This window comes from Poecile atricapillus, chromosome 1 (genome assembly GCF_030490865.1).
Source record: "Poecile atricapillus isolate bPoeAtr1 chromosome 1, bPoeAtr1.hap1, whole genome shotgun sequence".
Classification (NCBI taxonomy): domain Eukaryota; kingdom Metazoa; phylum Chordata; class Aves; order Passeriformes; family Paridae; genus Poecile; species Poecile atricapillus.
In genome coordinates, this window is record NC_081249.1 from 146,949,557 (window position 1) to 146,976,055 (window position 26,499).

The 26,499-nt window shown below is 42.9% G+C and overlaps 1 protein-coding gene across 1 annotated transcript in view; it reads left to right on the forward strand.

Annotated features, from left to right (window-relative positions):
• Nucleotides 1-654: 654 nt before the first annotated feature.
• LOC131588223 (deubiquitinase DESI2-like) overlaps nucleotides 655-26,499 on the forward strand; it is a 51,701-nt gene continuing 25,856 nt past the window's right edge. The window contains exon 1 of the mRNA XM_058856909.1: nucleotides 655-692. Coding sequence (XP_058712892.1) covers nucleotides 690-692 — 3 coding nt within the window. The 5' untranslated portion in view covers nucleotides 655-689. The remainder of the gene's footprint in view (nucleotides 693-26,499) is intronic.

The window sequence follows — 26,499 nt, forward strand, 5'->3', positions numbered from 1 at the left end:
CCGGGAGGAACAAGCCCAGCACCACGGACAGATCCCGGCTCCGGGAGGAACAAGCCCAGCACCACGGACAGATCCCGGGTGCCTCCGGGCTCCCGGCGGGAGGGAGTTCGGGAGCTCGGCGCTCGCTCCGGCCCCGCTCCGTGCCTTGGTGCCCCGGGTTCCTGCGTACTGCAGCTGCGGTAGCGGCACTCAGCTCTGCCGAGAAATCTCCCTGCACGCACTGCCACCCACCTTGCTCACGGTGCCAGAAGAGGGCTGGTATTTGGGCTCAGAATCTGTCTTCTGTGGATCGGGATTTATGAGCTTTGGACGGTGCCTGGTTACAGTGGTGTATGAGTCTACAGACCTCGAGGTGCACTATAGAGTTACAAAGAAACCTTGGATGTGTCACGGCTTGGAGGGCTAAAATAAGCCCTATACAACTAGCAAATCCAACCCAGGCCTTTCTGCCTCCCTGCAACCAACTTTACACACACACACACACAGCCGTGAGATTTCCCTCCGTTCCTCCTCCCTCCATGCTCCTTCTTTCAGTGACGGTAGGATGAGGCATTTTCTTCTATCTGGCTCAGGGTAAAAGCATATCCTGGGGGCATCAACATACATCTGGCAAGGACTGAAAGGTTTTAATCCAGCCTCTACTGCAATCAACAATGGCAAATGAACCAGTGATTCTGAATGTTTATGACATGGTGAGTATGAAACACTACTGACTGGGGGGCAGTGGGGCTGGGTGGGAGTTCATGCTTGGAGGGCAGGCACTGTACAAAGAGGAGCCAAGCACAAATCCCCAGAGAAGCTGATTCCCTCCCCTTCCCTCTCTTCCCTGGCCCAAACTCCTCATCTAAGCCTATCATCTTCTCATGTCAGAGATGATGCTGACCCTGATTGTTTGTTTGTTTGTTTGTTTGTTTAATGTTTAGGATATTGGGCCAGATTACAGGTATTGTGCCAGATTTTCTGCAGGATTTTTCAGGAGCAGCAATGAGTGAGACTTTTTCATTTCCAGTGCTCCACTTAAGGAAGAAAATGTGATCACCTCCGTCTGTGTTAGAGATTGCTGTCCTTTAATTTTGAGTGAAGAAACATTACTAGGCTGTGGAGGTCAGGATTTCAGCTAAGGAGGAGAAACAGCTGTAGAGTTGCAGTAAGGACATAGTTTCTAATAATCTGGATCAATTCCTCATATGCATAAGATTGTAGTTAATAATTCTCTCTGAAGGTTAATTGCAAGAAGAGTAAGAAATTGTCTGGTGAAGTTTCAGCCCAGAAAGGGGCATGGGCACATACCTCTCAGAAGTATTTCCTGAAAGTTCACAGGGGTAGCAAGTGGTTTTCCTTGACCTCTTCTTGCAAGGGGGAATGTGAGTGGGTGTTTTGTGTGCTAGCAAATCAGAAGGTCCAAATCTTGGCACAAGCTCCCAAAGAGAAGACGTCTTGGCACAGCCTATTGGCTTGCTGGTCTGACAGCAGCTGAGGAGAGGCATGTTCAACACAAGGAGTGTTTTGATGATTGTGTTTCACCTTTGTTTTTTGATTGCCAACTAATGATTAAAAAAACGTAGTTTTCAAATCTTCCACAAATTTAATGAACCTTTCTGGGGAAAATACGACCTTACAAGGCCCAGTAAGGTGCTGACTGAGCTCTAAATATCCAGCTCTAGACCTTTAGGATTACAGCATATGTTTGCTTTTTTTCATCAGGCAGTGACAACTTTTACCAGGAAGCCCACAGAATAGTGTGGGTTTCCCTGCTGGGGAAATCCAGAGAACAGACACCAAAGAGATTAGAAGTGGGTTGCTGTAAAAGTCAAATGTCTTTTTATCACAAGAATCAAGGGATCATTCGTGAACTAAAACAGGTGGGTTGTTTTCTGAGGGAAGAGTGAGTGGTAAGGGTTATTTAGGTAGGACTGAATCTGCATTGGTGAGCAGTCCAAGAAGCACAAGTGCAGTGTACTGCCTCTTCCAAAGCTATTACTGGTAAAATTGAGTGAGTTGGTGTAAAATCCTTCCCAAGACTTTGGTCTTGAGTGTTTATTGGTCAGTTGCTTAGCAGCCTGAACTGTGAACTCCCCTGAGATATTCTTCAACCAATAGGTTTGGTAACTGGAATAAGTTACGCGTGATAACAAGGGACTCACATTGCAAATGCACGCACAAGAGTTCATCATTAATCCTCTGAGGAAAATAAAGGAGTTGTGTTATAATATCCACTGACTTCCTTGCAATGTTTTTAGTTTGTTCTGCAGCAGACTATGGCCTAAGCTTTCCTCTCTCAGCCACTGTTGATCCATCCCAAATCAGTGAATGTTTCACCACTGAGCTGAAGAGAACCAAATACTGGGTGGATAAAAGGTCTTTACCTTTTTGTCTTTGATTGATTGACACCAGACACAAAGCCTTAAGTAATTAAGGCAGAAGGAGCTTGCTGTTCATGATCACTGTGTTCTGAGATGGACACCCAGACACAGTGAAGAGAATTGAGGTCATGATTTTTTCTTCAGACTGAGTAGTTTTTGCTGCTTAGCAAACCATGGAAATCTTCATGTGTAAGTATTAACTCCATGGGTTAACCAGTCTGTACACAGAAACCATTCTATTTTCATACAGCATCTGTTTGACTACCACTGAGTCACCTGTAGCTCAAATCCTACATTATGACTATTGATACTCCATGCTTTTCCATTGCTGCTATGATTTTAACACCACAAAGTCTGGAATGTAGCCATGCAAAATCTGCACTTTGTTACACTGTGGTGGGGAATTGCGGGGGAACTGGGAAATGAGCACAAATGCTTGAATGACTGTTGGAAAACTAGCCTCAGTGGAAAAAACCCAACAACAACAACAAAAAAAGACAGCTGGGAACACCAATTAACTGGATGTAAATCTCTGCTTTCTTGACAAAGAACATGATCCCCGTATGGAAACTGGAAGCACTTACACTGCAGGAAAACTTATCCCTAGGGCAGAAGTTCAATTATAGGCTTTATGCAGCCATGAAAGACCCACTCTGTGTAGTCTTATGTATTCAAAGATTATAGCCATTTATGCTTTTACCCATTGGATATGTAGCAGGCTTCTTTAGGAAAAAAAGTGCTTATATTTAATGAGGTGTTTTGCATAAATTGCTGAAGCAGGTAGATCTATTTGTAGGCTTGTTTTCTTCAGCATAAAATAATGGAGCAAAAATCACTGGGTATTCCAAGTGTTCTGAATATTGACATCAAAAGCAACCTTTCTTCACTGCCAGCACACAGGGTGGTTATATCCTGTCTCTTGCCAAAGAGCTTGTACACAGCTGGACACTTGCAAAACACACAGGACAGGTGGACTTTGCTGCTCAATTAGGACAGTTTAAAGAGTAGATATGCAGGATACTGAACTCTGATTTAATGTGTAAGTGTGAACATAGAATGACGACACGGTTCATGGGTTTGATCACTGATGAATCTCTTTGCCAGTCTGAATTCAGCTGTTGCATGGACTTAATTTAAGCCAACTGCTGGTTGAGAGACCTGCAAGAAATAACTAGGTCTGTAAAATCTGTGACAGAGTTTGCACAGATTAGTCAGTTACCACTTTGCCTTCAGAGGGACAAATCAAATTCCCTTTCATAACTTGCAGCTCTCTTTCTCCCAGTCTACCTCAATAAGCTGTTTATCATGGAACAGATCACTTAGATCACAGGCACAGGGTTGACTTTTTATAGTCAGGATATTACCCTGTTCCCTCAACCCTTTAAGTCTTTGTGGCTTATGTTGGAATAGTTTATTTAGTCACTGTACATTAATAAATGCTGCCCACTTCAGTCAGGCAGAAGAGTAGCTGCAATTATCTCCTGGGTTTGAATCTTTAACAAGCTAAACATATTCCACTAAAAATTGTTTGCTTGGCAGAGATTCAAGTTTGGGGGCTCTCATATTTTCAGCTTATTGCATAGCACATTCATGCTCTCATATTAGAGACGAAGATACTCATAACACTGTTGTCCCTCTTTTATTACAGCTGAGGTTGTCATGACTTTCCCCTGTCTTTGAATCTGATAACATGAAAACTGTTGTTTTGATCTAGTGGCATTTTTCCTTACTCCTTCTTCTGGGGAAAATGAGCCCCTGAGATGTGCTGCGGAGGAGAATGAGAGCCCTGGTTAGCAGGGAGCCAGCGAGCAGTGATGTAGGGTCTGTTTGAACGAGAGCAGGGCTCTCTTACTCAGCCTTGTCCTACAGTTATTCCATTGATTCCACTGACATTATTTGGCATTCCCTCTGGAGAGGGAAATAATGTTCAGGTCACTGTGGATGGACTGAAGGGAGAGAGATTCTTTGTGCCTCTGTCTTCAGTACATAAGGAGCCTTTGAGCCTGCTACAGAAACAGCAACAGGATTTCAAGCAAAGCACTTCATTCTGTGAAGTGATTGTCTTAAAGCATTGACTAGATCATGGAGCATGTTATTATCTCTCTGGAGTGAAGAATAAGTCTAGTTACTCAGGAAAATGTGAACGTGTTTGTGCTTACTGTAGGTGAAAGTCTCAGATGCTCTTAGCTGACTGAGTCAGAAGAGTGAAAAGTCCTGGTGCAGGTGGTGGCCCCATCTCTGTGCTGCTTGTTAGGTGTTTGTGGGCTGCTGTGTGTGGAGGAGCACAGCATCACCTGGCTCTGTTTCGTATTCCAGGAAGCCACATGGAGAGAAAAGGGAATTTTTTTCAAGTAAATGGATAGCTGTGAAATTTCTTGCTGTGATGAGCTGAGCGGTTGCTCTAGGTCAATAGTAGAACTTGTGGTCTTGAACGATTAGCTAATAAACAGTCACTAGGATTTTTATTTTTTTTTCTCCTTCATATGTTGACCACATTGAATGTGTTTAACAAATAGAGAGCAAAAAGCAAAATGGTGCATTTGGGAGATTTTAATTAAAATCTGGCAACTCCTTGGCAACTCCTTATACATATATATATATATACATATATAATTAAATGCTTTGATTTTCCTTCAGATATTTGTGAGTCATCTCTGGCCAAAATTATTAGTCAAATCTGAATCATTTCAGTTCTCCAAAACACACTGTTCACTCAAAAGTTTGCCATGTTCTTGGAAGGCCATGGTAGGTGCACCATATTCTTATTTATTCTGTGACCAGTCACAAAACTTGTAAGAATTCCCTCTTCCATGAATAAGAACTGGCTAGGGAAAATATGGGGTGTTTTAATCTTCTTCACAGGCTTGTTGTGGAGGTTAACTCAAAGATAAATCCTAAAATTCCTGAAGGAAAAGGGGGAGATTTTGTGTTTAGCATTTTACTTTACCACTGACTCTTCATTTATCCAGATTCTTACTCATTCTACTGTGTGCAAACCATATCAAGCACGGGGTACTGGACAACAAAGCAGAGTGGTGAGCTAACAGGGGCCTGGTGTCTGGAAATTGGTTCCCCACAGTGCTATAGCATATCCCACAGGAGTGCTAAATGTTCTTTTTTTCTAGGAGTACTCAGTGCTGCTCAAGGGTGGTAGTGTGAGGGATCAGGCAGCCCTAAGGTGCTTGTTTCATGTGTCTTCCTGGAGCTTTGAGTTGGCCTTCTGTGCTGGTTTTTTATTTGGTTTGGTTGGGTTTGTTTCTTAGGACTGTGTTTAGATTATTCGACTATGCATATGCTGCTTAATAGGTTCAGGGTTCAAAATCACTCTTGTGTCATATTATGATACTTTCTGTTATGGGCCCAAAAACTCTCTGGGAAGACTCTTGGTTAAAGATCACAGATCCTAAATAGACCCTGCTGGGAATGTGAGAGGAGTGCAAGAAAAGCTGCTCTCTCGCTGGATAACAGTAGGGTCCTGAGCCCAAGATATGAGAGGTGTGTCCAGAATGCTTCTGTTTTCTTGGGTACAACAATCCCCAGTGCAAATGCTCTTGACTTTAAAAAATAAAAACAACAATATTTTTTTTTTTAAAAAAGGTGTTATGGCAAATTTGATGGCAGTACATTAGAGGTCTCAAATAAATCAAGCTGAGCAGCCTGGCAGTGTATGCAGGTGAGGAAAACCAGCCTTTGTTTCTTCTTCTCTTTTCCTCCTAGACTGCATGCATTTCATTTGAGTGGCAACAGGCTGACCTCAGGCAGGGTAGTAGAGTGGGAATGCTCCCTTGCCCTGCTTGAATGCAAGAACAGAGGGACAAGAAAAGCTGTTTGGTGATGCTGAGCACTGTGTTGTAGTCAGTGCCTGCTTCAAGCCTGTGAGATGACGAAATGCAACTAGACATCCCTCCTCTCTTGTGTCTTTGAGACAGGAAATCAACTGGAGGAAGAAAAGATTAAAAAAACTATTACACTGAGCTGCAGCTGAGTCCTTTCCTTCAAGAAGAAGGAATCCAAACATGTCATCCGATTTAAATCAATTAAGAAGACAAAGAGAAAGCGGCATGGCCCAAGTTAATAAGTCCAGCAATGAAGTGTGCCCATTTATGCATAATAAGTGAATTTTTGTTGTCTTAGCAACAGCTTGGAGATGTGTTATCCATCAGGGGAACAGTCTGTTTGGATGTTGTCAGGGTGACAAGCCAGCTACCTGTCCTTGTTACTGCAGATCTTCCCCAGCACTGCAGCCCTGTCACTGCCTACTGTATCCTTATGCATGAGATGTCTAAAGAGCAGTCTCTTGACTGTACACTGGAGAGGGCATTGCTCTCTCCAGACACGGCATTTATCCCATCAGCAAGCTCACTGAATCAAGCTCTGTTGTCCAGTGGACTGACTTGAACTGATGCATCCAGGGCAACACGGGAGTTGTCACTTCTGCTAGTCCTGCTTGCCTTAGGAAAACTGCTCCACAAGATTCTCTCCTTTACATCAGCAAGTGTAAGAAACCTAAGGAGAACCTAGGAAAGCTAAAAACAGTGTTAAAAGATGTCTGAACTTGTCTTCTGGAGCAAAGCTTCACAGATCCTGTCATTAGCCCACAGTTCCCACATCAGTGCTCTTGAGTGGGTTCCTGCAGGTGACAGTGTGACTTGGTGTCTCTAAGGCACTCATTTCAAGGCAGCCTGAACTCTTGTGGAGTCAGGAGACTCCTGTGCAGGATTTCAGGTAATCCCAGGGGCTCAAAGTAAGGTCAGCTCTAACCCAGAGATATGGAAGATCCAGAGTTACTTTTGCTGTTACTGGAAGCTGTTCTTTAAGCCCCTCTACAGGCAAAGTCACAATCCCCTGGCCTGGCTCTGAGCAGCTCTGAGAGAAATGATTGTTTCCTCTTGAAACCATATGGAAGTTGGTTTCCAGTGATTTTAGTCACTGGTGCTTTTTGGGCTTTTCCCTTACAGAAAGGCAGACTTCTTTTAGAACATGACACTTCTGTCAGCAAGATTTAGCTTCTGGCTCACTAGGCTGTCAAGGTTCCTTATTTTACTTGGCTATTCCTTAAAACAAACAAATAACACCCCCCCCAAACCAAGCAAACCCATCTTACTATTGATGAAAACTGATGTGTTGACAGTACTGGAGACTGTCATTCTCCTAACAAATAAATTTATGCTAGCAGTAGCAAAGCAGACCCTTCTGGCTTTTGTACCTCATCCCTAGTGGATAGGTTGAGCTGCTCTGGTGTCATGGCTCAGCTGGTCATCAGCTTCCTACTCAGGCAGCCCACAGGGACTAAGTTAAACATGCAGTGGGAGCTTCTGTAGGGGAGAGCTGAGCATTAGTGAGCTACTAAGTTGGAACAGCTGTCAGATCCATTTCTAAGTGTGGTGATCGGCAGGTATGTAGTTGTGCATTAGTGCAATGAACTGAATTTAAATGGGTGTCTTAGGGCTGAAAGCTATGTTAGTGACCTGAGTTGCCCTTATTCTAATTCTCTGCTTGTTTCAGTCCCTCTTGTTCCTGTCATTATGCCAAAGTGACGTAGCTGAAGCTGGGGAGGGAGGAAGAGACCAATCAATACAAAAAAAAAATAAATCTATATTTCTGCTGGGGAAGCAAAAAACCAAAATTCACAAGTCTAATGAATCTTTCTCTAAAAAGTAGACTCAAACTGTTAGGAAAGAGAAAAAAAAATGCTACAATTCTAGGTAAACACTGGGTGGTTTTGAGTGTGAGAGATACAGAGCAGAGAAAGCAGGTATCTCCTCACTTCAGAGCTTTATCTATCAGCATGTGAATCTGTGAGACTTCTCATCTCAGAGAAAAATATGAGGCTGCATCCTAAGACTGGAAAATCGTTTTAATTGGTAACTTAATATTTAAACAATTAGTCTTAAGGTCTCTGGAAAAGCAATGATAAGGGATGAAGAGAATCTGTGAGAAATAAATGATCTCTGATAGGTAGGAATGCTGATCTACAGAAGCAAGTGTCTGATGCTAGAAATGCTGAAAGCATTTCAGCCTGTTTTGTGCCTTCACTGTGTGTGTTCACTCAGTGTGTGTCAATACATGTGACTCCTGATAGATCCACATCTCTGGGAAAGGGAGGACCTGGCACAGTGCAAGCTCTGTTGATTACATGGTTTGCTGAACCTTCAACCATGGATCTGTTACTTTGCTCTCCATATGGTCATACTTAAACCAAGGAACTATCAACCCCTTTGCTATTCTCTTCAATAACTGCTAGTAAGTGACTTAATGAATCCTGATGCAAGAAAACAAGCTTCCTAGATGCTGATTGTTGCCTCAGGGTTTAGACTGTATGAGGAGCCCAGTGTAACCTTCCAGAGTGAATTACAGGCTTTGCCATAGGTTAACTTTCCTTAGGTACACAACGTTCTCCTAGACATCTGTTCTTGGCTCATCTGTATGTCTTGTTCCGCTTGGGATTACTTGGAGCTGATGATTTTATAATTGCCCTGTATTTGTCATCTCCCCCAGCTCTGGACTAGCCTGGTGAATGTGAGAACTGATAGAAAGAGAGGAGCAAGAGGTTAACCATGGGATTCATCTGATAAGTTGTTACCTCTGTCATTAACCTCTACTCTTGGGCAGCACCTCGGGCAAGAGCCTCAGCTGTCTGCTCTAGCTGCATAAGGAGAGGCCTAGGTTGTGGTATTTTCAGGCAGGGTTTGGGTGCTTTCTTAGCAAATCACTTATCTGGAAAACCAAAGGCTCCACTTGCAAACATCGATACAAAAGGACATTTTAGAATATTTGGCTGACCTCTGGATTTCTCTCAGGAAAGGTTGAGGTATTGATCCTCTTTCATAGCTATCAACTTGAAGAGATGTCTTGACTATTTTAGGGCATTTGAGATGGCATGACATACCCAGAGGTTCTGTCATGAGTGCTGCTTATGTGCTGGGGCAGTAACAGTACTAACTCTGCATTTGGCTTCTTCCATTTAGTGTGCTGATGCATCTGAGGTGACAGAGACCAGGTTAAAACCCCTGGGGGACTCAAATACAACTGCCCCTTCACACAGGTCTGCCAGAGAAGCAGACAGTAGGAAACTGAATTTGCTTGTTTTGGGTCTCCTGTGTGAAAATACTTCTGTATTGTTTGATATGCTCACTTAGCAGAAGAGTGAATATTTCCAGTGAGTCCTAGCTGTTCCAGGAGGTTGTCCTGGCTGGAGCCAAGCTATAGTGCTACTCACACTTGTTCTGTAGCCCATGTATTTTATATTAAAGTAATCTATTCTCTATACAATTCTAAAACTGCTTCACCACAAAGGAATGAGAAAGCTGGACTCCAGATACACTATGATAGGGTGACCAGGCTGCTTCTCTCTGAGGTAGGTGGAGAGTCAAATTCCTTCTGGCAGGCTGAGGTTGTTAGAAAGTTGGTTTGTACCCTCCTGGACAAGTGTCTGGGCTCCTGGCTATTAAGAACAAGCAGAAATTCCCTCCTGGGAATTAAGAGGTCAACCTTGCTCTTCCCTCCTCCTACTGGTTTGTTTTCAATCAGGGCATTTTTAGACAGATGTCAGGCTTTGTTGTGCTGAGAGGATCTTTTCTGCCCTTTCTTCCTTACCTATCTACCTAGCCTGCAGATTCAGTTACTTGTGGAGCTTTTTTTCTGAATCTGTCCCAGCACTTAGAATTCAAGGGCTATTAAAGCTTTGGAGCAACCCTGTGATGGAGATTGTGGAAAGAGGGGAAGGCAGTGCTGAAGATTTCCAAATCTGTGGAGGCCAGAGCTAAAAATGCATGTCCCAAGCTGAAATCCACCCACCATCTGTCTCCAGCTCTAACATTCATTGTTCTTGATTGCAGTGCCATTTGCTGTACTTTTATTCACTCTAATTTTTATGGTTGCTCGTTATACAAGACAGCTGGCTATCTTCTCTTTGGCAGTTCTTTGGGATGTGGAATAGACCTATTTTCTACTGCTGGAGCACTGTGCCTTGCTGGCTACTGCAAGAATACTGGGGGACAGGGCATTGAGGAATAGGTTGTACTGAATTGAAACAGAATGGGTGAATTACAGTGTAAGCCAAGAAGAAATGGGGCAAATTAAATGGGTCCAGTTCAAGCTCAGGTGTTCTTGGGAAGGAAGGAAATACTATAAATCCTTTTTTTTCCCCCTTATATGTCTCATAATATAAACAAGAGCTGTAACTTCTGCTGAGCGAAAGTCTCTGGAAGGATGAAAAAAAATGCAAACCATATGGATCCACAAAAATTTCAGTTGTTTTTACTGTCTGGGTCAAATTATGTCTCCTCCCCTGGGCAGAGTGCTGTTGGCAGGAGATGCTCTGCATCATGGTAGCCAGAGGCCTTGGCAAACAGGTAGGATACCCTTGGGGGCAAGGGAGGACAGGCAGGAGTTCATCACAGCACCGTGTTAATTAGATTGGTTATACATCCCCCTGACTGCTGAGCATGTAGTCTTCTGTTCCTTTTGTTCAGGCAGAGCTAAAAGGAAGGAACACATCACCAGAGAGCTGAATTGGGAGGTAAAAGAGAAGGGGCACGGGGAGGAAGAGACTCCTTACACACCTCTTTTTCAGTTTTTCACTGCACAGGATCAACTAAAACTTTTTTAATGCTCTTTGAATCTCCCTCTACTCTTGAGAGAAAGGCAAGGAAGCAGGAAGCAAGCTGGAGTAAAAGTGACATCCTACCATCCAAATCTATCTCTGCTAGGAGGCTCACACATCCATCTGTGGCTTTTCAAATGCTGTTTGTAATATGGCATGTTATTGAAATGCTTCAAGGATTCCCTTTGTAATGTGTAATTACTCTGAGATTTGCAGTTCGGTGCCTATTGCAGCTGCTGTTCTGACTAATTTTAATGCAGTTAAAGGCATTCGTGGATCAAAGAAATTTATGCAGATGAAATTTTAAAGCTAGTGTAAAGAACAATTTAATAGTCTCTAACACATCAGGTACTTAAAAATCCTGTACTTGGTACCTCTAAACTTGGATTTTACTTCTCATTCCCAGAGGACTTTGAAGCATATTTCTAACTGTCTGTTACCTCTCCTGAGATTTCAGAGGTGTCTCATTAAAGCTGATGTTCAAGCCTATTAAATACATGAATGCAGCTTCTAATGATGCATCTCATTTAGGTGAGCTGACACCAGGAACTGGCAGAGATCATTGCTGCCCTGGTCCCCCAGTGCCTGGGAGAGTGAAAGGCACCTGGAGAGGAGCAGGATATTACCTTCTTCTGTGTTGGGAGATACAAGTAAAATATCTTGAAAAGGCTGCTGACTTCCAGGGGCACACCAACCTTGTCACCTTTTCACCCTACCAGCTCCCCTCCCTCTCTCCTGAAAAGCACAGCCTCAGCTCCAGGAGACTGCAGATGGGAAGCATCTGTCCTTGAGCTCCCAGTCTCTCCAGCCAGTTAATTATTAATCATCACAATATCCCTCGTGTCAAGCATCTGAACTGCCCATGAAGCATGGAGAAATGTTTTATCAGTCAAGTCAGAAAGTTTTAGCGTTCTGCCACTCATTATTGTAAAGCTGTTGTTCTGTCAAAGAACTTAAGCACCCAGAAGTGATAGTTATCTGAGTTATCTGAGCCCACACCAGATGACCTGGTACTAGCAAGGACAATAAATGTACAGCCTGGGAAAACACAAGAGAAAGTTAAGCTTTTTTCATGGGTCTGACAACAGAACTGGTGCTGTACCACTGCATGTGATGAGAACTGTAATGCTAGTGCAGTTACAGATATATTGCCCATCATGAACACCTACCTACTAGGAACATGCCTCCTGAACAAGTATTTAGCTCCCTAAAATATACCTGCTGGGCTATTAAATCCTGGGTGGCATAGCTAATTTTCTATGACTGTTGGCTGGCTGTTGTGCCTCTCTGTGGTATGCTGCTGCTTGCCATTTCTTAGAATCAGAGAGACACTTGAGGTTATATGGAGCTCTAGGGCTTACCTGCACTCTGATTCAGCTTCTGTGCTATTCTAAAAGAGAGACTGAGAAGAGAGACAGACCAAAGAGTAGGTGTGGAAGAAGAAAATCACTGAATTTGTCTCAAGGCACTTCTTACTATTGGGAATATTCAGACATGAGAACCTGACACCAAATTCCTTCTGTCTGGGACAATTCTAATGTAACTGGAATGGTACCAACATTTTATTTCTGGTTGAGGCAATATTACACTTTCCTGCTACCATTTAAAATCTTCCTGTGGGAAGCCTTGGGTGTTGCAGGTAAGTGAACCCATTAAGACAGGATGATACACGTGACTTAAATTGTGCTCTTTAGGATCCCTAGGATATGATTAGGTCCTCATGTACCTCTATGTTCCCCTCTGCCCTTCCTTCTACCCCAGCATGTCTTCATGCAGAGTGAAGCAAATTATAGTGGATCTGATGGGATGCTTTTTTGTCTGAGTAAATTGATGGTAGACTATCAATAATTAGGACATCAAAGGTCAAAGTCACTCTTCCTTCATTCTTTTTTAAGATACTATGTAGAAGGCCAACTCTTATTTACATGTAATAATAGATGGAGATTTTTTCCCTCCTTTTCAGTTCAAAGATAACATTGTGTTCAATGACACCACAATGTTTTGTGCAAAGTACAAGCGCTTTGAACATGTGGGGATCAAAAAGCTCTAAACAGATTGTGTCATGCTGCCAACAAAGCATGTCCTTGGACTCTGGCCGAGAACAGCCAAACCTTCATTTTGAGTAAAGCACTGGATGTTGAGAAAGAGAAATACCCAAACTTTAGTCCTAGTTCCCATCTCAATTACATTTCTAGCAAGCCACTTGGTCTTTAAGGCCACTCTTTGCCTTAAGTCATCTCACCTGTAAGATGCCCTATTTATGGGATGTTTGGGTGTTCAGGACTCTGCCTACTTTCTGTCATGCTCTGGGTGGACAAGATTCCCATAGGAATGGGAGGCAGCAGCAGGGTTTCTGGGCAGTGGGCTGAGGGGCAGCAGCCCTACATCCTACTGGCTGCCTGACCTGTGTCTGGTTGAGCACATGCCCTCTTGTTCCATCCCTCCTGTTTGCCCTGGCAACTGTCCCTGGCCTTCCTGTCAATCAGGGGGTAGTGGTCCCAATCCCTTCTGACCAGAGCCTGCCTGGTGAGGGTGGGAATTTTCTGAAGCAGTCACCCACCACACCTGCTCCTGGCCTTAGCCTTTACTGCCCTTTGACCACAGACAGCAGATGAAGTATTTAGAGACAGCTGCTATTTCTGTCATTAGCATCCAGACTTCCTAGGAGAAAACTGCTGAAATCTGTGACAGCTGAAATCTGAGTCAGAGGAAGCTTTTTACTTCAGCATGTACAAAAGCAAGGGGAGAGTGAAGTAAGGGGGAGGGAAAGACAGAACTCAATTTGCTATTCATTTAGTTCTGCCAGGAAAGCCCAGGCAACTCAAGATGATGATGTGTGAATTGCAAGCACGCAAACTGCAGCGTGGTGGATGTTGTTCCAGGGATGGAAGATGCAGAAGTGGGTAAGAGAACAATGCAGCATGAGGGGGCTGCGTGCTGTGCTTCGTGACAGGATACATTAGCTTCCCCTGAGCACTTCTGTGCTCTGGACTTTGCTGATGATACTCAACAATTTAAAGCAAATATATCTCCATGCTGTGTTGCTGTTGCAGGGACTGGAACAGGACACCCAAGGGATCTGCTTAGCCTCTTCCACTCCAGGGCATCATCCTTTCTCAGTCTTCTCTGGTGTACTTGCCATTATTTCCCTGGAGAAGGAATAGGCTGTTGTTCCCAATCTGCAGCTGAGGCACTGGCTTGCAGAGGCTGACTTGTTTGATGATAGAACATGAGGAATGGAATGAAGCTGTGTCAGGGGAAGTTCAGACTGGACAGTAGGAAAAAGGTTTTCACTGAGAGGGTGATCGGCCAGAGGAACAGGCTCCTCAGAGAAGTGGTCCCAGCACCAGCCTCACATGGTTCAAGGAGTGCCTGGACATTTTTAGATATAGTTTGGTTTTAGATAGTCCTGGGAGAAGCAAGGAGTTGGACTTGATGATCCTGATGGATGCCCTTCAGTTTGAGATATTCTATGACTCTGTGATTAGGTAACTTGTGCAGTCCCTTGGGTTTTGGTGTGGAGTTAGGACTGTGAGACTGTTCTTACTCTTCTCCAGCTGTGGCTGCTGAAAATGGTCTGATTTCTTTTTAAGGACTGTGATAGATATTTCAAAGCAAAGCGTTTTATTGAGGCTTTCCAGTTTACCTGTGCTGTCCTTTGATGGAGTTCAGTAGCTTCCAGCACTGAAGGGAACTGTGGGTCAGAAGCACTCTTCCAGCACTCAGTCTTTTCAAAATCAAAGTGCAGGCCCTCTGTTGTTATCATGATTTCCCATTTGAAAGAAAACTCCTAGGATTTCATGTCATATTGTGACACCAACAGGATCAGAGATGGTTCTTTCCAAACCAATTAATTTACAGAGCATTTCTGGTAATACAATTCAAGAGGCTTTCTGAAAAGGTGTCCCTTAGTAAGCAGGGTAAATGAGCCAGAGCATGAACAATTAATGCCCCCCCTTTTTCTCCATGAATCTGTATAAGCGTTGGACTGAGATAGGAGGAGGTAAACGAGAAACAGTCGCGGTTCTGCCCAATGACTTGACAACAGGATTACATTCCTGTTAATCCACCAAAATTTATCCTCTGCTTTAGAAATAAAAACAATTGCTCTAGACAAGCCTGAAGTCTTTATGCTGACCTGTTTACATAGGTTATCATTTAATTTGATGGCAAATAGATTTGAAAGTATTCTTGTTTAACTTGGTACCTGACAAAATAAAATGCTACCTAGGATTTTGAGGAGATAAGAACATGGGTTACAGGAGGTGATGTGGTTAAACACTGCATGCACATATGTGCTCTGGGGGCAGCTTGACAGACTGCAGGCTTTTGGAAAGAAGCAGTCTAGCAAAGGAGCAGGGGGGGAGGAAGCATCTGCCAGTAAATAGATGGATAAAGATGTTCTGTGCCACTTTTAAGGAGCACCAATCATCTTTATGACTTTGACAGGTGGCAGTGGGGCAGGAGGGGAGGAAGAGATTCAGTGAATTGTGTGGGTGGTGAAGAAATTAATCCTAATGAATTGGAAGAGCAAATCCACAGTGGGCAGAAAGCTTTGGATTCCTGCCCTGCTGGATATGAATAAATAGAAGAGAATCCCTTTTGCACGCAAGAGCTAATTGGGCAATTACAGCGTAATCTCAAAACCTTTGCTTAAATTGTATTCTGACTATCAAAGTGTGAGGCAGATTCTCTTCCACAGGTTCATAAGGCTTGCCCAGCCTTTCAGACAGGTGAAAGCTCATCTTTGAAACACCTCCCTCCTTGTATTTCCAAGGTTTCCTTTCCATGTTTTTATTCTTATTCACAGCAGAGAACACATAAACATAAGAACAGCCAGACTGGAGCAGCACAAGCATATATGACACATCTTTCTAACACATTCACATGAATTTAGCTCTGGGGATTCTCTGAGCTTGACCTCTGCTTCTTTACTGGGCCTCTATGGCTCTTTCTTCCATTCAGTTTTCCTGAGCAAATGTGACCTTCTGTATTAACAGCCCTTGCCGATAGCTTGCAGGTATATTACCTAGTGGTGGAAAGCTAAGTCCTCTTTTGATTTCCTCACTCTTCCTACTTCTACAGAAATAAAAGTGTGAGGTTCCAGCATGGGAATCTCACCAGTTTTATTTAGGTGGAAGCAAGAAAACTCTGATGGAAAGATTGAATTTATTTTTTTCTGCAACAGTGGGTGTCAGGTTTGAGTTCTCCTTTTACAGCTTTGCTATCACTTGGCCCTAAAGACTTCTCTTCTGACTTGTTGGAGGAAGGATTGAAGAAATAAATGTTACTGGAGGGGCTATTCTTCTGGGTTTTTTTGGTCTGTCTAGAAGCTAAAAGTGAAAATGTTTTCATCTACTCTTGAAAGGACAGGGTTCTGAGACAATTTGAGTGAGGAATGATCAGTAAGTGCTCTCTGCAGCCCTCTCTGCTGGACATTTGGGTTCTCCCACCCCTAATTTGTGGGTTCGTGATGTCCAAAATCTTAATTTTGACTGCACTTGAATGAAGATTTGAGTGCCACAATGCCAAGCAGTTCCACATGCCAAAGAAACACAGCATCTGAATGCTTCCAGAATCTTGGCTATTCTCAAAGCTTTAAAACTCAAGACTAATTCCTGTTTACTTCAACCGTCTTCCAAAGGCTCACTTGTGATGTGAATCATGTTATTCTCCATCCCATCTCTCTGCTGAACCTAGCTGGCATTCTTTCTCTCATGAGTGTTTTTCTTTAGGACTGGCACCAGCACAGCAATTCAGCACCAGGCTGGTCTTGCTCACATCCGTTCTGTAGTGCCATCTGATCAAACAGATGAAGAGTATGTGACTTGCTAGGACTGAGTTGGAAGGGAATGAAAGGAAGGTATTTGCAAACACGGTATGCATGCCATGGTATTAATGTTCAAGTGAAGTAGAAACCATGGCTATACAATTACACAAACTAGAAATGAAGCTCATGTCACAGTAGGTGGTCTTTTTTTACAAAGAGTGAAGAAAAAAGGGACATTGCTGGCTAGTTTTTCTCTGTCCAGCACTGTTCTCACACGTGGATACCTGGACATTGCTGCTGCGGGGTAGCAAACCAAGCTGTGTGTTTACTCTCATTGTTCACCACATACAAATGCACTTTGGAGGATAAAGTAAGCTGAGAGTTAAAACATTTGCACCTGCTGTGGTTTACTTACTGAAGAAGGCTGTCCTCTGAGCAGGCTAGTAATTGCCACAGAAAGCAAAGGCATTTCTAGGGATTCAGTAGCATGCTTGTGTAAGTCACCATGTTCTGGAAGAGTATGATTAGGAGAAAATTGTTCCTATAAGGAGTTTTGCCAAGGACCAATCTGCAGTGCTGAACCTTTGGTGTAATACTGGGCTTGTTTCTAGACTTGATTGCTAAAATAGCATATGTGAAAGGAGACTGATTGTTGGCTTTGTACGCAGTGTTGGGCACGTTTGCTTGTAGCTAGCTGGCCACCTAATGGAAAGCAGAGGGTTAAAACACTGCTGTTCTCTAAGGCTTTGTTGTACACATACAGACTGTATTTACTTTTGCCTGTGTGGTGCATGAGCAAATATGTCCTGTTTGCTTGTGAAGTCTTCTTGATGTTCTCCTGTGCAAGGAGGTAGTACTCTCCTGCTTGCTGTATGCTGGTGTTTGCCTTGTCCTGCTGTTAATGATTCATTTGTGATACCAGCTATGAGCCTCAGCCATGAACTGGGATTCCATCATATTTCACAAAGACACTTTGCAAATAGGAGCCAGGGAAAGAGTTTTGGCTCCAAAGAGATTACGAGCTACTTCTCATCTAGATCTGATAGGAAGCATGCAAAGAGGGATTGGTTTATGAACTCCATCTGGTGACACTAACCACTCCTGAGATCTCCCTGTCATGCAAGCAGTCCTTTGGCCATGATGCCCATTTTTATATTATTTTGGGGATTTTATCCCTTTGTGGCCTCTTCCAGTAAGAGAGGCTAAACAAGATTATTGTGGTGTTAAAGGGAAGCACAGTAAAATGAATTACATAAATGCTACTGAACTCATACTTCACAGAGCAAATGGAACTTTCACATAAGATGAAATATATCAGGCTGGGCTGCTGATCTTATTTGTTTGATGAATCTGTTTACCTCTTGCATGCATCCATCTAACTCGGGAGAAGGCAGATATATGGAGTGGGAACTGAATGGTCTCAGATCTATCCATTCATCACCTGCATGACTTTCATTGCAAGAGTGTCCAGATTACTTCCCTGCTATATAGGAATAGAGATCTTTATTTTCCCTTGTTTTACTGGATAATTAGCTTAATTTATGGCTTTATGACCATATGTATTCCTTAGCTTGCATGAGTGGACTTGCAGAAAAGCAACTCAAGGGAACTGAAATCCATGTGTGCTGTACAATACCCTAAATCATTTATGCAACTCATGTCTGTATCAAAGCTGAGACCAACTGAATGGGGTTTTGCCCTTGTTCTGCATTGTGGATCACTCTGGAAAGAGGGTGATGCCTTTTTTAGGTTTCTGGTTCTCTGAGAAGAATTTCTGGGTCAGTATGGAATATGAGTTGCATGTAGTGTCCTATTAAGAGCATGTGCTCTTATTTTAGATAGTAATCAAAAGAGGGGTGTGCTTGGAGTGTGCTTCTTCACTTCCAGAAATGAGTTGCAATCTGCTTTTGAGAAAGCTGACAATGGCCCACCTCATAAGGGCAAATAAGGCTTTGTTTTTCTACAAAGATATCTGGGCATCTAGAAGCTCCTTAGAAGGGGCAGTCTAGGGGAACAGCTTATTCTAAGAGCAGAGGGCTTTGATATTAGAGGATGTTGTGAGCTAGGTGAGGCATCACAGTGCTTGCATCTTTCTCCTATGTCAGCCTGGCCATAGTTCAGATTAGATGTCTGCTCTGCATGCAGGAGAAATATCTGGCAGCTCTCTGAGGGATCTGGCAGACAGCACCATTTGCACTCCATGGTACAAATATACAACCCTTTCTCTTTTCACTGCAGCAAATAGGAGCCAAGATGTAGTTGCAGTATCTAATGGATTTTTATAGAAATAAATACTAATGGGGGTGGTGAGGAGGAGACAGAGGGAGGAATATTCCCAGAGAAACTTGTTACATAAGACACATTCTCCTCTTTGGTCTTCTTGAAGTATTTCCTTATCTTCCTTTTTCTCCTTCAGTTCCTGATCTTACTGGGTACATTTCAGATGTGGAGATACTGTAAGATGCAAGTCTGTGAAGGAAGCAGTTGTCTGAATCTCTTGAGTCGTTTCAGGTCTGTTTCTAAATGTATGTAACATACATCAGGCTAGCACAAAAGATTTGCTTTAATACAAGTGTAAAATCACTGTTGTGCCCAGAAGAAAGGAAGTACTTAGGACAGCCTGAGTGCTAGTCCAACACATGCTGTACTGTTTATGAGGAGGGGCTAAGGAGAAGAAAGGAAGGACAGCTTAGTGGTTCCAAAGAAATCAACTCAGTGTTTTCCTTCACTTGTCAGGTCTGTGCCTCTCCCTGTGCAATGGTGTGTGTGTGACAAGCACAGAGGCTGCCCCTTTGAAGGGACAAACACCCCCGTTTTACTCTGAAGGGGTTTGCACACAAACCCCTATCTTCATAGTACCAAATGCTGATGACTGATTGCCAGGCACTGCTTCTAACAGCCATTTCTGTCTTTCAGCAAGGGATGGCTATTAAATGCTTTTGGAGCTGCACAGCCAGCTGCTCATTAAATAAAAACAGAGGGAATTCTTGGAAAAGAAAAACAAAAAATAAAACATCCTGTACCCCCCAGCCAAACCAAAGCAGAGCACATTACATCAGAGCTGTTAAGATACTCCCACAGCTTTTTAATTTGTTCCCAGCCACAGTGGCATGTTGCACATACTAATCATTTTGTTGCATCTTCATCTGGGGGAGCAATTGTATCCCTAAAACACTGTCAGCATCCAGTAGGTAAATGCCAGCAATAAGAAATGGTTACTCATTTCCTAAGCTGTTCACATTTACTATCTTTGGTCATTTGAAATAGTGCTACAGTCACTCATCATAGAAGCCCTTGGGTCATGGGTTGTAAACAATTTTTTGTCTGAACTTCCCTGATTGGTGTTTCTGTATCACTTTTGGGCCTTGTAGTTGATAATTATTCCAACAACCCATTTTGGCATTGAGTTAGATTATACAGTTACCCCGTCTTGAGACAGCTCCCTTCTCAATGAAATAGTCCTTGCTTTACATTTTATCATTGCTATATTCAGGTTCCTTGCTTTCTGTTTTATCCCTTAAATTATAATCTAGAGATATCACTGCAATGTGATTCTTTAGTAGGTGTGCTGGAAGAGCAGAGACAGTATACAATGATGGCAAAAATGCACACATTGCTATTTACTTGTCTGAAGTGCAGAGAGATGAGACACTGTATGACATTGGCACTGTATTTGAACAGTTTTATCCAACACAGGACAAAAACTGTAGGGTAAAAGGACAGGTTGCAAGCTGCAGGAATCTGTGTTTCCCAGTATTTTCCTAAGCTAAGCTGGTTAGGCACTCTGCCAGCCAGGCAAGGGCCCTGGAACCTCTCCAGGAAAAAAAGCTCACATTGTGAAAGGGTTTCCCCCATCTATGCTGCAGAATAGATTCTCTTCTCAGAAGCTTGGAGACAAATATTGATTTTTTGTTTCCTTTTTTTTTTTTTTTTTTTTGCAACAGCAAACTAATGTTGGTGGCACACAATCGATTTCTCTCATGGACTCTATGAGGCATTTTGAATACGTGCCACCAAAGCCATCATGGAGTATAGATTCCTTAGTGCAAACAGGCCCTACCCTGCTCTTTTCTGATCTGCTGTTGGCTCACAGGATAGGCACAACTGGTTTTGGCAAGTGAATGGGAATAAAAAGGAGTGAGAATTTACATGCCTATACAACATGTAATTTTGACTCTACACAGCCCTTGCACAGTGAGAAAATCTGGGGAATCCTACATTCTTTTTTGACTTTTCTGTAAGGATCCAGATTCAGCTTGGGTAGGTTTATCTCCTGGCTAAGAGATGCTAATGCTGCCATTGGGAAGCCCAGGGTGAGTCCTGCTTTGTGGACTTCCAGCAGCAAACAGTGTTTTAAAGGAGAGTTGGGATCTTCTTCTCTATTGGGGATTCTCTTTATCTCTCTTTATCACTCTTTATTATGAGTGTGGAGCTCACACTGTAGTGGAATAGGATGGTCTTCCACTCAGATTGCTGATAATGATGGTGTGGAACACTTCAGGGTAAATGGGAATTCAAAAAATAATTTGGAGGATCATGGTTTTGAATGTGAATGTAGTATCATGCTGATGAAATTTCAGTTTAGACCTGGTCTGGAGTAAGTTTGTGGTATGTCCATAGCAGAGCAGTGAATACCTCTCAAGTTTTTGTCTGGCATCCTAGCTATGGAACTATCCTTCATCAGTTTGTGTGTGGATGTTCAAATATGCTTCCACCTCCTGTTTGAACCCAAGTTTTTGTTTCTCTCCATTTTTTGGGGGGACAATAATTTTATTTCCTTTAATGTTTGTGTGCCTCTCATTTTATTTTTTTTTTCCTACTGAAGATGTCAGCTTTTGTCTAACAAATTTACTCCTGCCAGCCTACAGATTTCTTTGAAGTTGTTTCCTGTCTACCCTGGGTCTCTACACAACAGGTTAAAAACAATGTGCTACTGTGCTCTACATTAATGGGATGGAACAAAAAGAGCTATTTATTCCATTGCCTGTGATGCTCACAGTCCTTTTGTGATATCATAAACAGACTTCTTATCCCTTTCTGATGGCTGTAGTTGCAATTAATTTGTTGTTACCTCAGTCTTTTCCAAGTAATTATCTACATAGAAACTTGGCAGAAGTCAGAAATTATTTTAACCAGTTTCTTGTACTTTCTTGGTATACAGTAGATGTCCCTGCCTTGTGTATGTAGGAGGCTGTTGCCCTGGGTGAAAGTGTTGGATGCAATAAATTGGATTGCAATGCAGATATGGGTATTCCTTCCACTTGGTAGTCATCTCTGACAAAAGAAAGTTGTAAGTGGCCTGCATGCAGCTGATAAAAATTTTCAAGGTCGCATGTGTCACAAGAGGGGCTTTACTGTTAGTCCATTGCATCCCATTCCTTCAGGCTGGTCACAGCCTAGAAATTCTGGAGATGATCCTTCTTTCCTCTGCCACCCACTAGATATGGTTGGGAGAAAAGGCAGAATGATCTTGATAGGTAATCAAGTCTTATGATATGAAATGAAGATTGAGTATGTTTGTCTGGATCACCTGACAGATGTGAGTCACTATGAGAGGATGACAGTAAACAAAACACCATTCAGGAAAAAGAGTGAGCTCCCCAGTCCACCAAGCCATGACACCTTGTTAACAGGATGAGCAGACAGACTTTTTTGTCATAGGTATTAATTTTCTCCCTCAAAGGCTCTGAAGGCTGTGGCTATGAATTTGATCCTGATGAGTAATACTTCATTCCTGAAATGCTTATGAATGGAAGCAGCATGGTGAAGGGTGTTTCAAACTATGCTGCAGCTTGAAAGAGATTAGTGTTTTGGATGTTCTCATTAGAAAACCAAGAAGAGATCACAAGAAATCTGCCTTAGATGGTCAGCCATAGACTATTGGTGTGCCTGGGTTAACCAAAGAATAGGTGTTTGTGTTTGCCAAGGCAGGAACATTCCAAAGGAGGGCAAGTCAATAAGGAAGAATCAGTGTCATATTAGCATTTTGCTATCATGGAAGAGAAATTCAGTAACCTGAGCAGGGATATAGACAAGCCTTTGGTAGAAAAGTCTTAGCTGCTGGTTTATTTGGTGGCATGAATCTCTCACTCTCTTCTGCTGGGCTGTTTACATGTGCATGAATCACTTTGATGGAGAAGTTATGGCTGGTGATTAGGTTGAAAGACTGAAGTTCAAATTTCTGCTAATAGTCTGCCAAAGCAGAGATGAACTGTGCTTTTCAGCACTTCAGGGACATGCTACATCTGCTTGTCAATCAGCTGTTCTGTGGGGGACTCAGGGTGCATGTTACCTGCAGCCCAATACTCTGAGCAAAGCAGGTGCTTTGGCCTAGGCAGGACTGGTGTGTCAACTGGAGTGTGTTTGCAAAGGATGCACTGAATGTCTGCTTTCTCTCTGTAATGCTGGACATCAGGATGAGGTTAGCCTCTTCTTTGGAGAGAAACACTGCTACAGGTCCACAGAAAACAGCAAAGGACCCTTACCAACAAGGAAAAGGAGACATTAATGTTTCTTGGTCTGAGCAAGGCTGCAGCATTACTCCACATCTGATAAATCATTTAACAGCCCTGTTTGTTTAACAGTTCTCAGTTAAATCCTTTCTCCAAGATGAAAGGCAGAGAGCCCTAAAGCCATATTGCTGACCCTACCAGATATGTCAGGGTCAGTCTAGTTCCAGAGCCAAAGCATCTGCACAGTGCTTCAGACAGCTCCTGATGAACTCCTGTCCAAGCTGTCGGGTACTTATCTCCCTTGCATTTTTTTTTCAACTCATCTGAATCCTCTTTGAAGGGAAGCCTACTTATTGACAGTCTAGGGTGAGGGCTCACAATGCAGATAGGTGTGCAGCATCTGAAATACGCTCAGCCGAGGATGTTAACAGCCTCCTTGACATTAGCAGAGCAAAACATTTCAGACCATTCAATACTCTGTCTTGCACAGGCACACTAAGCCTTTCTCAGTATCTGGCTTTGAGTCACACAGATGTTTTCTTGTTCTTTTTTTGCTGCCAGGAAACTTCTAAGCATTTAGTCAAAGTCTCTCTTCTTTTTAAATGGAGTATGTTGCTCCTACTTGAATCTTTTGTATCATTCTTAAGAAGCATTCTCCCATAATTCATGTCAGCCCTTCAAATGTTTGCAGATTTGTCATTTACAGTCATTGCTTTGCCAAGCTATTAGCTCTTCTGAATTAATTCTTATATGTCAGTCTTGCCACTTCTCTGATCATTTTGTTGCTGCTCTTTTTCAATACCTCTCAATTTGTCATTGTGAATGCATCTAAGGCAAAGGTATTATCACTTCCTTAAGTTACTAACATATGTGCCTTTCTCAGGCATATTCCACGAGTGAATATATTTCAGTACAATCTTGCAAATGGATGTGGTTTTTTTCTGGCTTTATATACCTGAGATGAAGATTTTCATAAAAGTTGTCCAAACTAAGGGGATACAGCATGTAAAGGGGTGTGCAATAGCATGGATAATCTTTCTTCATGGGTGCTCATAAGATTACTATGTGGGACAGGCTCTTGGCACTGGCATATGCTCCAGCAGCTCGCCCTCAGTGACTTCTGTTTGATGTCCCCAGTCCCACCCTGGCTCACTGAGCTGACTCCTTCAGGCACAGTCAATAATGAAGTTTAGGGAAACAGGTGGAGGTTGGAAAAATGGCACATTGCTTCTTGTAAAAGCTGTAAACAGTCTGCTATAAATACTGTGTTCTGTACAGAGACAGCCAAGATGGGCCATTAGTGTCATGACTGGTGGGACAAACCCTTGGCCTGGTGGGATGGCTTTGTGTGAATTACAAACAGAAGAGACAGGACCATTCTGCAGGAACAGAAAATAGTTGTTCATTTTAGCCAGCAAGTTACCCTATGTCTATGGCAGGACAGGTTCTCACTCAAGCACTGAAACATGAGTTGGATGAGTGTTGGCTCTCCTCAACAAGAGAACTGTATTTAACAGAGCTCACCGGGTCAGCTGCCTTCTGAAGAGCAGCTTCAGATGTGCATGCCTTGAGGCCAAGGATACACAGCAGTAAACTTGTAAACACCTCACAGATGTTGCTGCAGGAAGGAAGCTCTGCTCAGGAGAACACCTGCCAGCAGTGTAACAGGGTAGAAAATGTAAACAGTAATGGAGAAAGCAGAAAATGGTAGGAGACTTCAGGTAGTACCAGGATACTGAGCTAGAACTGTGCCTACCATTTATAGGATGAGGCTGTAAGTGGAAATACTGGCGGTATCCCATTGTCACAGCTAAATCTTGTTTGTGACTTTTAATTAAAAATATTCTGAATACACACAAAAGTTTACTTCTGAAATGCTTACTGTTTCCTTTCTACAGCATGATGAATATTTTCTTCTGTCCTCATATTCTTCCAGTAAAATTGCATTGCGTCACAACATCGAAGCATAAGTAGATTTCCAATCTCTCTCAGCAGCAGCATCAGTTTTTAATCCACACACAGTGTTTTAGAAGCCTCTGAAATAAGCTCTTTATGCTTCTTGATTGTAAAGGTTTTATTGTTGGCTCATGCATCAGGCAATTCAGATGCATATTATAATAATGTCTGAAAAGCCACAGTAAACTGAAGAAATTCTTCCTGAGGAGACAGCCAAGGAATGTGTTTAACCCAAACTGAGAGGGAAAGATCCTTTGCAGAGCAGAACTTGGCTGAAATAGAAGACCTGCTGAGACAGTTGGCTGCTGCAGTCCCACAGAGGCTTGGCCTCTCATTCCTCTCAAGGCTGCAACTGAGCATCTTGCCTTGGGTCTCCTCTCCTGGTATTTGTGGGTTTGCATGGGGGAATATGTTTAGCAATATCGGTTTTAAGTATCAGGCTGTCGTTTCCTAGGAAATTTCTGTTCTATTAGAGTGAATTAACCTGGGTGGAGAAGTATCTCTGGCAGAAGCTCCTTTCATTCAAAATGCAGCAGAGCAGAGGCAGTTGCATGCCAAAGGATACCTTGTATTTTTCTCCTTTCTGTGACTCTGCTCCTCAAACATCTGTTCTTCAGCCAGTTCTCCTGCCCCAATCTAAGTATGAAGTGGGGTTCTTGAGTGGAGTCTTTGTGCCACCCTGTATCCCTGCCTCATCAGAGCTACATCAAGCTCTCTTGCTGCACTGAAGCTGCAGATTTCTCAGTATTTGAGAATGCTCTCCTGGAAGAAAAGCTGTAGTTCCTGAGCTTTAATCAGTTCTGCCAGTCAAGTGATTTGCAAGCAGGCCAATGTCTACACCCTGGGAACTGTTTTTCTTGATACTTGAAAGTAATTGCCTACTGCATCTGGAGGTTGCACCTGTTTGTAAACACAGACATCCTTACTGCAGCATTTTGTTTCTTTAACACTGTCTGGAACTGTACTCAAAAGTTAACATACCTGACCAAGCAGGTGCTTTTGGCTGATTGGATTTGGAGTTACCTGATGGACACACCCATGTCCATGACATGCAGATTAATAGCTTTTGCCAACAGTGAAGAGGACCTGACATTCCTATGGTGATCCTCCAGCTAGGAAGAACCATATCCTGTGTGTGCTGGAGTGAGGACCCACCCAGGTAGCTTTTCCCAGGTGTGAAGTACCAAAGACAGGTCTGTGTCATCACTCCTCAATATTCTGTTAAGCTTTATTTAGTTGTTGTAGTGCCCACGTGTATTTAAGCCCTTTCCCACTTAATCTGTATTCACACTATTATTGGGAAAATAGCATTTTAGACTTGATGAATGTGCAAGCCTTGGACCCCTGGAGAAT